This window comes from Sus scrofa, chromosome 13 (assembly GCF_000003025.6).
Source record: "Sus scrofa isolate TJ Tabasco breed Duroc chromosome 13, Sscrofa11.1, whole genome shotgun sequence".
In the NCBI taxonomy this organism is placed as follows: Eukaryota; Metazoa; Chordata; class Mammalia; order Artiodactyla; family Suidae; genus Sus; species Sus scrofa.
Window position 1 is genome coordinate 10,705,200 of NC_010455.5, and position 16,063 is coordinate 10,721,262.

Below are 16,063 nucleotides of genomic sequence, written 5' to 3' on the forward strand. Positions count from 1 at the left end.
CATATGCCGGGAGGCCAACAAACAGCAAACGACCAAAAAAAAAAAAAAAAAAAAGATAAACATTCTTTTCCCCTGTGTTGACACTTGCACTGATAATGCAAAAGTAATGGTGGTTAAAACTGTTGGTGCCTTAGTACAAATTAATGCAGCGGTACCAACGTATTAGAGGCTGAATTCTTCACCACCTCATACTTGCAGTTAAAAAAAAAAAAAAAAAAAAAGCCACTTTCACTTAAGCAATGTCCTTGATGAGTTCCATTGTGGCTCAGCAGTAACAACCCGACGAGTATTCATGAGGATATGGGTTCGATCCCTGGCTCCGCTCAGTGGGTTGAACATTCAGCATTGCCATGAGATGAGGTGTAGGTCACAGATGTGGCTCAGATCCTGTGTTGCTGTGGCTGTGATGTAAGCTGGCAGCTGCAGCTCCGATTCAACCCCTAGCCTGGGAATTTCCATATGCTGTGAGCGAGGACCTTAAAAAAATGTCCTTGATGAAGCAGGAAAAATTACCAAATGTATTGAATCCCAATCCTTGAGTATCTATCTTTACATCTTTTTAATATTCTCTGTGATTAATGGGATGTATGCATAAAGTATTTCTGCTTAAAGAATAATAGTAATTGTCTGGAAGAAAAGCTCTTGTGTTTGAGTTACAAACTGAACTACTCATTTCCAAAAACATGGAATGACAAAAAATGCTTATTCAGGATATTTGACAAACATTTTCTCAAAGGGAAATAAAGGAAGCCTATCATTTCAAGGGAAACGACTGACTATATCTGTTATTAATATAAAATTTGAGGTTTCAAGAAACATCAGAATAGTACCCATCACCATAAACTTGATAGCTTTCCAAGACTAATGAGGTTGGTGATGATGTTAACAAATGTCCTTTGGAAGAGCTGCTCGTCCAGTTAAGCAGTATTTTCCTAATGACCAATTCATAAGGTTTAAAAAAGCCATGAAAGAGTAAAAACTCCATCCAAAGTGCAAGACAGATCAATGAGATCTTAATGTAACAAAATAGGATTCACTGATGCGGCTTCATAGTCCACGCTGCAATCATTTTTAAATAATTAAGCTGAAAACTGAGTTTTACTGAAATACCAAAGAAGAAAATCCACAATCGCCTGCAAAGCTATTAAAATACTTCCACCTCTTTCAGCAACATAGCTGTGTGAGGTCAGATTTTCTTCACATAGTTCAACTAAAACAACATGTAACAACAGATTGACTCCAAAGCAAGCAGATATGATAATCCAGCCATTAGACTGGATATTTGATTTCCAAAAATGTGAATCAATGCTCATCTTCTCACTAAATTTTATTTATTTGTTTATTTATTTATTTGTCTTTTCCAGGGCTGCACCCTCGGCATATGGAGGTTCCCAGGCTAGGGGTCTAACTGGAGCTACAGCTGCTGGCCTACACCACAGCCACAGCAACACCAGATCCGAGCTGCATCTGTGACCTACACCACAACTCACAGCAACGCCGGATCCTTAATCCACTGAGCGAGGCCAGGGATCAAACCTGCAACCTCATGGTTCCTGTCAGATTCATTAACCACTGAGCCACGATGGGAACTCCATAAATTTTTTTTGAAAAAATAATTATTTTTCAATTATATTTCTATAATAAAAATCAAAAGATATAGCCTACATAAACAAAAGTTGTTGGGGTTTTAAAAAGGTAAAGGCATCCTTTTTTTCCCCTTGAGCATAATTTATTTTTTGCATAGGCATGAAATAGACTCTGAAGGTAAAAAACTAAGAACCAATAGTGCAGCATTTGTGAGAGGAGGAAACTGTGTTTTGGGGGGGTGCAGTTTGGCCTCGCCTGCAGCATGCAAGTTCCCAAGGTAGGGACTGAACCTGTACCACAGCAGTGACAACACTGGGTCCTGAACTCGCTGGGCTACCTGAGGGAACTCTGAGGGATGGTTTTTTTTTTTTGAAACCAAAAAGGTTTTAGAACTTCCGGCACAGGCATCATAATAAAAACCAAATATGAACTTAGCCAAAACTGTTAAATATTATTTTGGAAAGATGGGAGAGAAGCAGAGCTCATCACAATGGTTCATAAAAGACAGAAATGTGCCCCAAGGCTCTTGCCAGAGATGAATACTTCAAAGACCTATGATTCTATTTCACCCTCTCAGATAAGCCTCATTCCATTGTATCTGCTTATGTCTGTCCTTCCTGACTAGACTGTGACTGCCGTAAAGCCAGAGATGCTGTCTTCACCTCTGAATCCTCCCCATGTCTCATCACAGCCTGTATCACAGAGAAAGTATTCAGGAGTTCCCATAGTGGCTCAGTGGTTAACGAACCCGACCAGAATCCATGAGGACTCAGGTTTAATCCCTGGCCTTGCTCAGTGGGTTAAGGATCTGGCGTTGTCATGAGCTGTGGTGTAGACTGCAGATGCAGCTCGGATCCCACGTTGCTGTGGCAGTGGTGTAGGCCAGCAGCTACAGCTCTGATTGCCCCCTAGCCTGGGAACCTTCATATGCCAAGGGTGTGGCCCTAAAAAGACAAAAAAAGACACACGCACAAAAAAGAGAAAGTACTCAACAAGTATTTAACTTGATGAATGAACCAATGAATGAGAGATCTAATTCACAAAATTAGGTCATCCTGCAGCAAACACCTGTTTCTTCCATTATTAAAACCTGCAGAACTGTATCGGCAAGTCATGCGTGACACGAAAACGAGAGATGATTCAAATGTCTTAAGTCAGTTACTCTGATGCCATTCATTATGTAAATACGCTGGAAACCACATACTTTTTCCTTACCTGTTGTAACTGACAGCAAGCACTCTTGAATTTCACAACATAAAGATGTTTTTTTCCTTGCCCCTATTTTCCACCCCTCAGTCTCTGTTGACTTCTATGACCCTTCCGTCCCTCTCAATTACACCTCACTTTGGGGCGCCATCACTCATCTTCAGGTTAGCATGACCAACAAACTAGCCCGAGCACGTCCCAGAACCTAGAGAAAAAGAATCTTACCAACAGTATGATTCCCATAAAGGAGCTGCTCCAAAATTGCTGTTTTTCCCACAGATAACAAGCCACAAACCACAACTTTACAGCCCTTTCCCATCTTCTCTTAGGCTACCACTGTGAAGAGAAAAGAAGAGCTTTTAAAAATTGGTGGTTGTACCTGGTCAAAAATCAGCCCTTGTTTGCTGTGCTTCTTTGCTACCTGTATTCAAATTCATATACATAAGAAATACAAAACAAAAAAAAAAAAAAAAAAAAAAATAAAAAAAAAAAAAAAAAAAAAAAAATGTACTGTCAAAAATCAGCCTTTTCTTCTTCTTTCTATGTTTAAATTCAATTAGCAATACAAACATAGGGGGAAATTTCAAATATAAAAAAGCTAGGAGTTCCCCTTGTGGCTTAGTGGAAAAGAACCCAATTAGTATCTGTGAGGATGCAGGGTCCATCCCTGGCCTCACTCAATGGGTTAATGATCCGACGTTGTCACAAGGTGTGGCGTAGGTTGCAGACGCAACTCAGATCCAATGTGGCAGTGGCTGTGGCGTAGGCCTACAGCGGCAGTTCTGATTCCACTCCTAGCCTGGGAACTCCCACATGCTGCAGGTGAGGGTTAAAAAAAAGAAAAGAAAAGAAAAAAGAATCCAGGAGTTCCCGTCTTGGTGCAGTGGAAACAAATCTGACTAGGAACCTTGAGGTTTCAGGTTTGATCCCTGGCCCCGCTCAGTGGGTTAAGGATCCGGCGTTGCCATGAGCTGCGGTGTAGGTCACAGACCCAGCTCAGATCTGGGGTTGCTGTGGCTGTGGTGTAGGCCGGCAGCTGCAGCTCCGATTCTACTCCCAGTCTGGGAACCTCCATATGCCATTGGTGCAGCCTTAAAAAGCAAAAAAAAAAAAAAAAAAAAAAAAAAAAAAAGAGAGAGAGAAAAAAGAAAAAGAATCTAACTGCAGCAGTATGGGTTGCTGCAGAGGTGTGGGTTTGATACACGACTTGGTGTAATGGGTTAAAGGATCCAGCATTGCCACAGCTCACAACTGTGGCTCGGATTCAATCCCTGGCCTGAGAACTTACATATGCCATGCGTATGGCCACAATATTAAAAAAAAGAAATATTCTTTGTATAAAATGTGTTTATTCTTTTTGAAAACAAACAAACCTATACAGGTATTCTTATACCTCTGCAGAGATACAGCAAACTCGTAACATGATTGCTCTAAAGGAACAAATGAGAGGCCAGGGATGGATAAGAAAGGCCAGAGGATAAGAAAGAAGTCTGCTGGAGGATAAGGATGACAGCAGCACAGAACAAATATGCCAAGAGAAAAGGTTGCTGTTGGAATCTAAATTCTGATTTTTTCTAATGTTATTTCCCTTCCTCTGAAAATATCTTAGGCTCGGGAGAATTCCTACATACCAACCCATACACCTTGTCCCGTTCGATCAAAAAAATAAGTCCCTTTACACTGCAGAGAGCATCCTGGAAGAAGCATGCCAGAACTTCCAGCATAGCTACCAGTTCCCCTTTGCCATCCCAGTCTCTGCCTCTCACACCCCAAGTGCCTCCTTGTAACGATTTCATTCTGACGGTGAGAGAGCCTGCTAACCAGGCCTGCAAAGAATCAAGTTAAATGGGGCCAATTTCAAGAATACATATATTGTACCATTATATATACATATTATACCAATCTTCAAAAAACAAACTCAAGTCCTTTAAAAGGGCAGGTACCTACTGTAGTTGAGTGAAGCAGCAGTTTTAAGAAAAAACACCCAATGATTAACGGCAATAGGTCCTCTGTGAAAGTGGGGCAAATGTGAGTGCTGGGGACTGCAGCAAACTGAAAAAACAAAGATTTCAACAGAATCCTGAGAAACTGAGAAATCAAAACATTCCTGAGAGCCTTTGGAAATAGTCTTAATATATCTGCTTTGGAAGTGGTACCTAACAATCGTACTTTAATGAGTTGTAATGTTAGGATTAGCAGATAAAGTTTGTTAAAACATGCATTTTTTTTTTCTTTTGGTCTTTTTAGGGCCATACCCTAGGCATATGGAAGTTCCCAGCCCACGCCATAGCCACAGCCACACAGGATCCGAGCCGTGCCTGCAACCTACACCACAGTTCATGGCAACGCTGGATCCTTAGCCCACGAGTGAGGCCAGGGATCAGTCTTGAGTCCTCGTGGATACTAGTCGGGTTTGTTACCGTTGAGCCACAATGGGAACTCCAAAATATGCATTATTTTTAATGCATTTGTATTTGTGTGTCTATAAAATAAACTGAGGGATGTGTCTCAGTATTTTAGAGACGACGTCATCAAAGGCAAAAAGTAAAAGTAAAGGAAAGAGGTAACTCAAACAGTAGGTAAAGAGTAGGTAAAGATTTTCAAGTCTTTTAAGAAGGAGAGAGAAGGAAAGGAATAAGGAAATAAGACAGAAGAGATCACGTTAAATATTTTATACCATTAAAAAGAAAATAAAGATGAGAGGGTAAATGTGATTAATCAAAGTATATCTTAAAAAAATAAATAAAGGAGTTCCCTTGTGGGAGAGCAAGTTAAAGATCCAGCATTATCACTGCAGTGGCTCTGGTCACTGCTTTCGCTGCTGTGGTGTGGGTTCAATACCCAGCCTAGGAACTTCCACATCCCACAGGTGCCTCCCAACCCCCCGCCCAAATCCAGCATACCTAGATTCCTAGTTGTCTTCAATTGGGAAATAATAGTACTACATAAAACTGAAGATCAATGACCTGCTTTACCATCAATTCAAAAGTATTCTTGAGGTACAAACTACTGCATATAAAATAAATAAGCTACAAGGTTATACTGTACAGCACAGGGAATATGGCCAGTATTTCATAATAAATATAAAAAAGAATTTTTTTTCTTTTTTTTGTCTTATAAGGGCCACACCAGCAGCATATGGAAGTGCCCAGGCTATGGGTCAAATGGAGCTGTAGCTGCAGGCCTACCCCAGAGCCACAGCATCGGAGGATCCGAGCCGGATCTGCGACCTACACCACAGCTCACAGCAACATGGGATCAATCCTTAACCCACTGAGCGAGGCCAGGAATCGAACCTGTGTCCTCATGGATGCTAGTCAGATTTGTTTCCACTGCGCCACAATGAGAACTCCAGTATAAACAGAATATAATTAAAAATTTTGGGAGTTCCTGTCGTGGCACAGCGGAAACGAATCCGACTGGGAACCACGAGGTTTTAATACAATTAAAAATCCCAAACCAGGATTTACACAAGAAAAAAAAAATTCTGAATCACTGTTGTTGCATTTGAAACTCATATCACACTATACATCAACTATACCTCCATAAAATTAATTTTTTGAAGTATGACTTCTTAAAAAAATATCTAATGTAAGATTCAGAATCGATAATGTTAAATACACATACAAAATAGTTTATTCTCTATATATGATCACAATGGTAGGGACCCTCACTATGTAGAAGGAAGTCGTTCTCACACTTTTATATATATATAATATATATATATATATTCAGATTCACAAGTAAAACTTCCTAAAAGCTTAATTCTATGAGCACTATGATATTTCACAACACCTCATAACAATAAACACCATTTCCTTCCAAATATAAAAGAAGGTCAACTGCAGCAGTTTGAAAGGGCAGGAAATCACAGGAATAGATCCTGGCCTCTTACGTAAATCCAGGTTTGGAGCATGTGAAAGGCTCCAGTGTAGTCGGATAATCTTTAAGGTGCAATACTATGAAAGCGGAAAATTCTTATCCAGAAACTACATCAACATGAGGTTAATGCAAAAAGCTAAGGCTATATGTCCGTCCCTATCCTAGGAAACTGCTGGACAATAAAATTCAATCTGCGACCTATTAATCCTGACGTCCCAAAGTAAATGATTAAAAGAACGTGCTTAACAGGCAAAATCCAATGCAGTCTTAAGTACATACTGCTTTGCTTTCCAGGCTAATCAATAGGGTTGCTAGAGGATAAAAATATGATCTGACCTATTTGGTAGAAAGACTGAGCTTCATCAATATGCTCTTGAAGAGCCATCAAAACAGGTGTCTCAAGGAGTTCCCTTCGTGGCTCAGCAGCTAACAAACCCAACTAGCATCCATGAGGACGCGGGTTTGATCTCTGGCCTCGCTCAGTGGGTTAAGGACCTGGCATTGTCATGAGCTGTGGTGTAGGTCACAGACATGGCTCAGATCCCATGTTGCTGTGGCTGTGGCACAGGCCGGTGGCTACAGCTTCGATTAGACCCCTAGCCTGGAAATGTCCACATGCCATGAGTGTGGCCTAGAAAAGACAAAAAAAAAAAAAAATAAAAAGGACACCCCAAAAAACACAGGTGTTTCAAATTATTAATACGTATTAGTATTATTAGTACTTCTGTTCCTTTTGATCTTCTAAGGACATCATTCTAGTTTTAAAGTAAAACACGGGGTTCCCGTCGTGGTGCAGTGGAAACGAATCCAACTAAAAACCATGAGGTGCGGTCCCAAAAAGCAAAAAAAAAAAAAAAAAAGTAAAACACAACTTTCTTATGCATCCAGAAAAATATTAATATGAAATACTGCTAATTTCATAAAGAGATGCTATAGATCTTACATAAGCATCACCTGAGGAAAGCTTCTACATGGTGTATTTGTTTATGTAAACATGGAGTGTGTGCAATATACATGAATACACTTTACATATATTAAAAGAGTTTTGCAAGCAACCATTATGTAATAAGGTACAAAAAGCAGATTCCAGCTTACCATTCTTTTATTCATTCAGTAAACATTTACTGAGGGCTGACCCCAATATCAGGCATTAGGGACAACTCTGGGGCAAAACCAGAAATGATCCCTGCCCTCAGGCACCTCCAAATCAATTGAAAATACCAATCCAAATCTTGCAAAATTGCTAAATGAGAAACTGCAAACTGCACATTCAGAAACAAAGCTGGAAAAGCTAATTAAGAAATTAACAGTGATTTAATCACATTGCCAAAATCTTCTTTCTAAATGATTTCTCTAACTCTGTAGTCAATCATTCTTGACTAATTTTTCTCACATCCACATGCGGTCCATCAATAATTCCTCTATTTTTTTTAGCCTTGCCCAAGGCACGCAGAAGTTCCCAGGCTAGGGATCAAACCTGCGCTACAGCAGGGACCTGAGCCACAGTAGTCTTTAACCTGCTAGGCCACCAGGGAACTCCAAAATCACTACTTTTGAAACACATCCATTGCTGGACCACTTACCACCTCCATCACTACTGAAGTAATAATCTAAGACACCATCTTTTCTCACCTGATCTCTCAAAGAGGTTCACATCATAAGCCCCCAAACCCATGAATATTGTACTTTACATAGTAAAAAGGACTTTGTGATTGTGACTAAATTAAGAACCTTGAGATGGGGTGATTATCCTGAATTACCTGAGTAGACCCAATTTAATCACAGGTGTCTTTATAAGGAGGAGACAAGAGTGTCAGAAAGTGAGAGACAGACTCTGAAGATGCTCTGTTGTTGGCTTTGAAGATAAAGGTGTCAGAAGCCAAGGAATGCAGGAGGCCTCCAGAGGCTGCTAAAGGTAAGGAAGTGGATTCTCTCCCAGTGCCTCCCAGCCTAGTGAGATTCCTCACCCACAGAATAAGACAATAAAAATGCACTGTCTTGAGCCAGTAAATATTTTTTATTTCTTGTCTTTTTGCCTTTTCTAGGGCCGCTCCCTCGGCACATGGAGGTTCCCAGGCTAGGGGTCCAACCAGAGCTGTAGCTGCCGGCCTACATCACAGCCACAGCAATGCAGGATCCGAGCCGAGTCTGCAACCTACACCACAGATCACAGCAATGCCGGATCCTTAGGCCACTGAGGAGGAGGCCAGGGATCAAACCCGCAACCTCACGATTCCTAGTCGGATTCGTTAACCACTGCACACGACAGGAACTCCTTGAGCCAGGAAATATGCTGTGATTTCTTACAGCAGCAACTGGAAACTAATGCAACCTCCTAACCAGTCTCTCTGCTGTTCCCTTTTCCTTTCTTCCTTTTAGCCTCCAAGTTGCAATTCAAATGATCCTTTAAAATGTAGGCTACACAGAGTCACCCTTCTGCTCAAAATCTCCCAATGGTTTCCAACCTCGGAAAGTTTGAAAACCCAAAGTCCTCATAAGACCCTTCCCCTCTTGTGATGACCATTATACAACTACAGATGTGATAAATTCATTTGAGTAATTCAAACAAACAAACAAACATACCAAAAAAACCCTCCCCTCTTTGATGTCATCTGCCAGGTTCCCTTCTGGCTGATCCAGTCACATTGCCTCTTTGCTATCCCTGTAGAGGCATATTCCAGCCATGGCACTTTTCTGGCTAGCTGAAAGCTGTCCCCACATCGCCAAGGCTCTGGTCTTCCTCAAATGTTATTTCTCAAGACTTAACTGTAAGCAGTTCTTTTCAAGAAAAGGCCCTCAGCAGGAAGCCCCTTCCCTTGTCACTTGAGCAAAGCTGTATTCTAACTTTTAAACCAGGCTCCCCTGTGCTCTAATGACCAAGCCCCCATTCAAATCTTTTAATCACACAATACCTTATCTAACTTGTCTGTTCTTCTGAGGATAAAAGTGGAAATGAGGAATAAGTAATTAACAGATGACCAGTTCTTTTTCCAAGCTTCCCCATCAATAATCTTCCAAACAAACTGCGTGAACAAGACAGCATCTAAAGAAGGATCACCAGGAGTCCACAAGCTTGCACAGTGGGGGACAGGGTGACTCTGACCCCACAACACCACGATTAACCAAGGTTATTTCCCTTTAAAAGCTTCCCAGCCACGCAGAGGCCGTTTCTAAGGTTGAGTCCACTACTTCCCCAGATTACCTGTATTCTGATTCCCTTTCTACCAACATCTGAGTTTTGATTTTCTAAGCAGCAGCAGCGACCCGATTAATGTGACATTACCATGAACATTCCAACCAAAATTTACACCCAGCCTCTCTATCCTTTCCCACCCCCACCCCCCGTCCCTTAATGGTTGTCCTTAGCACTTAATACAGAACATATATTTATCTCACGTTTATCGCCCCTTTTTCAAGAAGCTAGAAATTCTGGACCGACCAAGGCTACCTTCCCTATAGCTGGGCCACAACCTGGTACATATAAGGCCCTGACGGACAACACTAAGGTTTGCTGAATGGATCAATGAACCACATGAGGGCTTTTACAATGGTAAGGTTGCGATTTAAAAAAAAAAAAAAAAAAAGGATATGAGGTTTAAAAAATCCACTAATTTAGAAGATAATAAATGATTCTCTAAGACCCTTACTACACTTAAAATTTGCAAGAGAACTAAACCATATGATTTATCAAAAACGAAAATATTCTGGAAAAGCACAAAAGCGAGTAAACTGTTCGTCAATAAAGAAACCAACAGAAAATGCTTCCATATTCTCGGCTTCCCCGCCTGCTCCCCACCGAAATACTCGCACCAGCCGACCAGATTTTGGCATATAAAATTTTGCTTTTCTAAAAAACCCTGGTTCTGACGTAGCAAATCTAGGACCAAATCTTTACGCAGGGGAGGCTCGGACCAAGAAAGACGCTGAGCCGCCTACGCACCCTTCCGCCCCCCAACCCTTCTGGGGGCAAAATTTCTGGGAGCTGGGCCCCAGCCGCAAAGCCCCGCACCACGAGCGCCCTGTTTAGCGGCGGGGGCAGCGCCACGCCAGGAAAGCGGCGCGCAGCAGCTCCACAGGGGAGGAGGCTGCAGCGAGCGCAGAGACCCCGCCGCACGCCCCCCGACAGACCTGCACGCCCCTCCGAGCCCGAGGAGAGCAGCGCACTGCACCGCTCCACGGCGGCTGCACAGCCCCACTGCAAGACTCGCCCCGAGAGCCCCGCCCCCAGCTGCCTTCTCCCCACGGCTGGAGGTCCAGACGCTGCGCCCGGCCGCGAAACTCCGCCTTCGCCTCGCCCCTGCCTCCCAATAGCGAATCTCGAGGAGCAGGGGGCGGGATCTAGGGGAGGTTGGGCCCAATCCCGGCCGAACTCCTCCCGCCAGCTCCTGACCAGAACTACATGTCCCATGAGGCTCTGAGGGGCCGCCGCTTCCCACCGGAACGAGGCTCGCCGAAGTGGGGGAGGAGCGCAAAAGGGATTGTGGGAGAAAGCGTCTTCCTTTCCGTCTGTCGGCAGCCATCAGGTAGGCTGTGTTGTGTTATTCCGTACTCCATCCGCCGCTGATCTCTCTTCTCCTCGGCCATCCAGGCTCGGGAACCCTGCGTACTCTGAGCTCCTTCTGCCTCTTGTGCGGGGCGGGTGCAAGCGAGATGCGGGGCAGCGCGGGCGTGGAGAGGAGGCCCCCAGAACGGGTTGGGGGATGCTGTGATGGCGGCGGGAATTCGAGTGGGCCCCAAACGAAAAGGAAAGGGAGGCACGGGGGTCGAGGGATGGGGACCCGGGCCTGGGGCGTCCTCAGGCGAAGCGGGCGGGGGGAGCACTACCACCACCACCCTCCCCTGAGGTCTCTGGGACGTTGTCTGCTTCGGTCCTCCTCCACCTTGGTTCCCGAGGCAGCCTCGCTAATTGGTCCCGCAGACGATTGCGGAGCGCCGCCTTTTCTGGGCGCATAGGTGCCCTGCAGTGGGTGCAGAGCCAAGTCACCAGCGGTGCCTCTTCGTGGTCGGTGGGGAACGAAGATGGACGGGCGGCCGGGGTATCCTCATTCCACTTGAAAAGGATGGTGCATTTAACACCCGGTTCATTTTGAAGGTAAGCCAAGATGGGCGCGTACAAGTACATCCAGGAGCTATGGAGGAAGAAGCAGTCCGACGTCATGCGCTTTCTCCTCCGGGTGCGCTGCTGGCAGTACCGCCAGCTCTCCGCTCTCCACAGGGCCCCCCGCCCCACCCGGCCCGATAAGGCGCGCAGGCTGGGATACAAGGCCAAGCAAGGTGAGTGTTCTCCCCTGGAGGCTTAGATATAGTTAATTGTCCGGGTCCTCAAGAAGGAGCCTTTCTCACATAGGGCTTTGGCAGAATCCGACCAATGGTCTGAAATACATTTGATGTAAGAACATTAGTGACAAGTCATTGAGTCTAATGCTCACACTTCCGGATTCTCTTTTTTTTCTTTCTATAAAAAAATAAATAGGTTATGTCATATATCGGATTCGTGTGCGCCGCGGTGGCCGCAAACGCCCAGTTCCTAAGGGTGCCACCTACGGCAAGCCTGTCCACCATGGTGTCAACCAGCTAAAGTTTGCTCGAAGCCTTCAGTCTGTTGCCGAGGTAAGTGGTTTTTGAGAAGCACTTGTATTGGTCTGGAGATGGTGGAGGAGAACTTGAGCAACTTTTCTGATCGTTTGTACCTAAGTGAGCCCTATTGTGTTTAAGATGGGGTTGATGTTTTTAGTTTATAAGTCTGAACAGTTGATACTATTTTTCAGCTTTCATTAGGAACCTGTGCCCTTAAAGGGGTGTGTTTTGAGTTAATGTGAACCCTTGGAACCTAAGCTTTCAAGTGGCAGTAAACACTGTCTTGAAGACCACATTTCCCCAGGTGTCAAAAAAGTTATGTTTGTTCATGTCACTAATTTCCTGTGGTCAGTAGTAAGTTGTCTGTCTTAGCAAGTAAGTTAAATTGTGCTTTGTAGTAGAGGTTGGCAGACAAGGGCCTGGTGCCCTCCATGAGCTAAAAGTGTATTTAAGGATATTTACATTTGTTACAGTATGTCTACCTTATCCTACTTGGTCCCATCCTCTGGGGAGATTCTTGATGAGTATTTGAGTAGTTTTAAATGAGCAACCTTAGTCTCTCCTCTAGATCACAACTAAAGAGAATTCTTGCCTCCTAATTTGCTACCAGTGTATGTGAGAGGCTGACCTTGGGCCATTTTTCCCTCCTAGGAGCGAGCTGGACGCCACTGTGGGGCTCTGAGAGTCCTGAATTCTTACTGGGTTGGTGAAGATTCTACATACAAATTCTTTGAGGTTATCCTCATTGATCCATTCCATAAAGCTATCAGAAGAAATCCTGACACCCAGTGGATCACCAAACCAGTCCACAAGCATAGGGAGATGCGAGGGCTGACTTCTGCAGGCAGAAAGAGCCGCGGCCTTGGAAAGGGCCACAAGTTCCACCACACTATTGGTGGTTCCCGCCGTGCAGCTTGGAGAAGGCGCAATACTCTCCAGCTCCACCGTTACCGCTAATAAGTAATGTTTGTAAAATTCTTACCTAATAAACAATTTAGGACATTCATGTCTGCTTAAAAGTGTTTTTTAATTTGTCTGTTAAAACTAGTTGTCTGCAGATAGTTTCATTGAATGCATTGTCAAATTCTGAAAGTTAAAAGTGCAATAATGTTTGAAGATCTTAAGTGATGGTGTATCTTGTTTCTAATAAGGGAAATGCCTTGCTTTTATTAGGGAGTTGATATATCTGTTTAAAATGCTGTTTGGAACAATAGGTGTAAAATTCTGTAAAAGAGGCAGAAACTAGCCGTGTAGATTTGTTGGTGCATGTGATGAAACCTACAGCTTTATTGGGGGTGATGCAATGCTCTGCTGGTTTACTCTAAAAGTGGCTGATTTATGGAGTTTGGCAAGGAGAAACTAAATTTTGATTCTCCTTTAAAATGTGAAGGATGTCCTGATCCTTTATCATGGTCATATGCAGAAAAATAATGAAAGTTGAGTGGGGCCCACGTTTCTTAGGCTTGATCTAATCTGTTTATATAACTGCTGCTTCAAAAGGGAGAAATGTAAAAGAATGCAAGCATTTTTAAGAGAATTGAATAAACCTGTTGCGAGAGGATTCTCTTAAAAATGAAAGGAATCCTGGTAAACCTAAACTGCCTTGGCCTCCATGGTAACCATTGAAGTTCACATAAAAGGTGGGGTTTGTGGTTTAATCCCATGACTCCGATCTGTAGCATACTGCAAAGTAGTCATGGTATTTACACTGGTGTACATTGAAACTGATGGAAATTGAACATTAAATGAGATTGGGGTTACTAGCCTTAAGATTTGTAAGCTAGTAATGCTAGGGGGAATTGGTGTCCATGAGCTATCTTTCAAATGTTGGAGGACAGGAAAAAACTTATATCAAAATTTTAAGTGTTTTATCTGTAGTATTAGTTTGTGACTATTATGAGCTCTCTCTAAGCCACCTGGGGGGGGGGATAACTGCTAAATCTAATCAGTGTTAAAGTTTTCTTTGGTAAAGCCACTATCCATTCCCAAAAGGCTACTGAGAAAAGTCATGTAGTTGATGTCAATACAAGTTCATGGTTTCCAATCTAACTTTATGTGTTGTCTACAGTTATTTTTCTAATTCCTGTTCAAACTCCCCTTAAGATCCTCACCATTCCACACACTAGCCAGGCCATTAATTGTGCCCACCTTAGTGTTTGGCATACCACAACATCCTGTTGGCATTTTGTCTTCTAGTGGACTAGGCCTCTGTCTCCCAGGGTGGATTTGAGTGTGTAGGAAATATGGAAGAGGAATCACCCCAATTCTGTCCAGTTCTTGGTTTGCTCTCAGTAGGTAATTTTGAAATATAATGGCTGGTTTCCCTGAACCATTTTTCTCATCATTTCTTCAAGAGTCTTTTAAAAGTCCCATTTCAATGGTTTCCAGAAAACAAAGCTTGCAAAACCTCTTGACATCAAAACTCTTTCCCAATCAAAGACAAAAAAAAGTGAAGCCATGTTTTGTGTAGAGGTTCAGGTATATAAGAATAAATGTCTTACACTAAAACAAATGGACCTTTTGTTATCTTTTGTCATCTAGTGTGCTTTAAAAGCAAGTCAAATCTACAAAAAGGTAACAGGGCAGAAAAAATTTCAGGGAAAACAAGGTGTGTGGTGCTTAGTCTTCAGTTTTTCTCTCTTGGTTCTTGGTCCTTAATGTGAATTAGAAAAGTTCATTTTAAGGTTTTTTTCCAAATAAACATGCTGATTTGGGGAGAGGAGGGAGGATTCAGGCCAAGGTCAGCATTACCTATATCACCTGCCTCTTCCCTTGCTACGCAATTTAGTCTTAACACAGCATCTGGAGGACTCACAGGAAACTAAAAAGTCTTAACCAACAGCTTCCATGACCTTCCTCTCCCACCAAATGATCTCATGCCCTACAGTGTCCTCATTCTGTCAGCCTAGGCTCCTCAGATCTCAGACACCAAGCTTACTAATGTAATGCCTTTATGATGGGAAAATAGCAGATACTGTCACCTGAGGGGCTTTCCCTGACCACCTAGCATCTCCTGCTTAACATTTCTAGGTCAGCAGGTGTTTGCAATGTACTCCAATTAATTACTGGAATTTTCTTCAGAGGCAGAGCAGTCTGTTTCTTGCAGCCTCACAAGACGGAGGTTCTAATTTTAACTCCTCCGTTTTATCAATGAGTAGGCATAGAGATGGAGTCATTTGTTCAACATCACAGTGGCAGTCTGAATTCATATCCCATATAAACTTAGGTTTTGACTAGGTAATACATAGACATGGCTAAACATTCAAAGGTAAAATGGGGTCTACAGTAAAAGTCTCCCTGCCCCTTAATTCTCTGGAGGCAATCAGTGTGATCAGTTTGGTTTTTTTCTGCCCAATTAGAAGCTATTTTCATAAATGTACAAACATAATACAGGTTTTCTTTTTTACTGAAACAATTCAGCACACTTACTTTTTCATGTAGTTATGTATTTCAGAGCTTACTCTATATCAGGTCAGGAAGTGTCCTTGTTCTTTTTTATGACTGCGTGTTATTCCATCATATGGATGTACCATAGTTTGTTTAATGTGGCCCGTACTGATGAATGTTTAAGACTTTTTTTCAATCTTTGCTTTTACAAAAAGTTTGCATATATCTTAATTTGTCAGTAGGATAAATTCCTAGAAGTATCACTCTTCAAGCTGCACCAACACCTCTAAATCTCAGTAGTTTAAAATAATAAAGGTTTGGGGTTCACATCGTGGCGCAGCAAAATGAATCCAACTAGGAACCATGAGGTTGTGAGTTCTATCCATGGCCTCGCTCAGTGGGTTAAGGATCTGGCGTTGCCATG

General features: G+C 42.8%; 2 protein-coding genes across 4 annotated transcripts in view; one reads left to right on the top strand and one right to left on the bottom strand.

Moving 5' to 3' along the window:
• Positions 1 to 10,963, bottom strand: part of NKIRAS1 (NFKB inhibitor interacting Ras like 1) — a 29,683-nt gene extending 18,720 nt beyond the window's left edge. Inside the window, exons 1-3 of one of the 2 annotated variants that reach the window (XM_021071422.1) lie at positions 10,804 to 10,889; positions 4,741 to 4,845; positions 3,019 to 3,129 (exon numbers count right to left, since the gene is read on the bottom strand). In XM_021071422.1, coding sequence (XP_020927081.1) covers positions 3,019 to 3,112 — 94 coding nt within the window. In that variant the 5' untranslated portion in view covers positions 3,113 to 3,129; positions 4,741 to 4,845; positions 10,804 to 10,889. Of the gene's footprint in view, positions 1 to 3,018; positions 3,130 to 4,740; positions 4,846 to 10,803 lie in introns of both variants that reach the window. The other variant, XM_005669298.3, reaches the window with a different exon arrangement.
• Positions 11,174 to 14,760, top strand: RPL15 (ribosomal protein L15). Of its 2 annotated transcripts, none has more exon segments than NM_001244065.1 (4): positions 11,174 to 11,198; positions 11,768 to 11,949; positions 12,149 to 12,285; positions 12,904 to 14,301. In NM_001244065.1, coding segments are annotated over 3 exon segments (615 nt in total). In that variant the 5' UTR covers positions 11,174 to 11,198; positions 11,768 to 11,777; the 3' UTR covers positions 13,210 to 14,301.

Excerpts from the sequence above, each read along its gene's own strand:
- RPL15 (XM_021068462.1), top strand. The coding sequence starts at position 11,778 with ATGGGCGCGTACAAGTACATCCAGGAGCTATGGAGGAAGAAGCAGTCC. Across the intron at positions 11,950-12,148 it reads GGGATACAAGGCCAAGCAAG|GTTATGTCATATATCGGATT; the intron begins GTGAGTGTTCTC and ends AAAAATAAATAG. Across the intron at positions 12,286-12,903 it reads GCCTTCAGTCTGTTGCCGAG|GAGCGAGCTGGACGCCACTG; the intron begins GTAAGTGGTTTT and ends TTTCCCTCCTAG.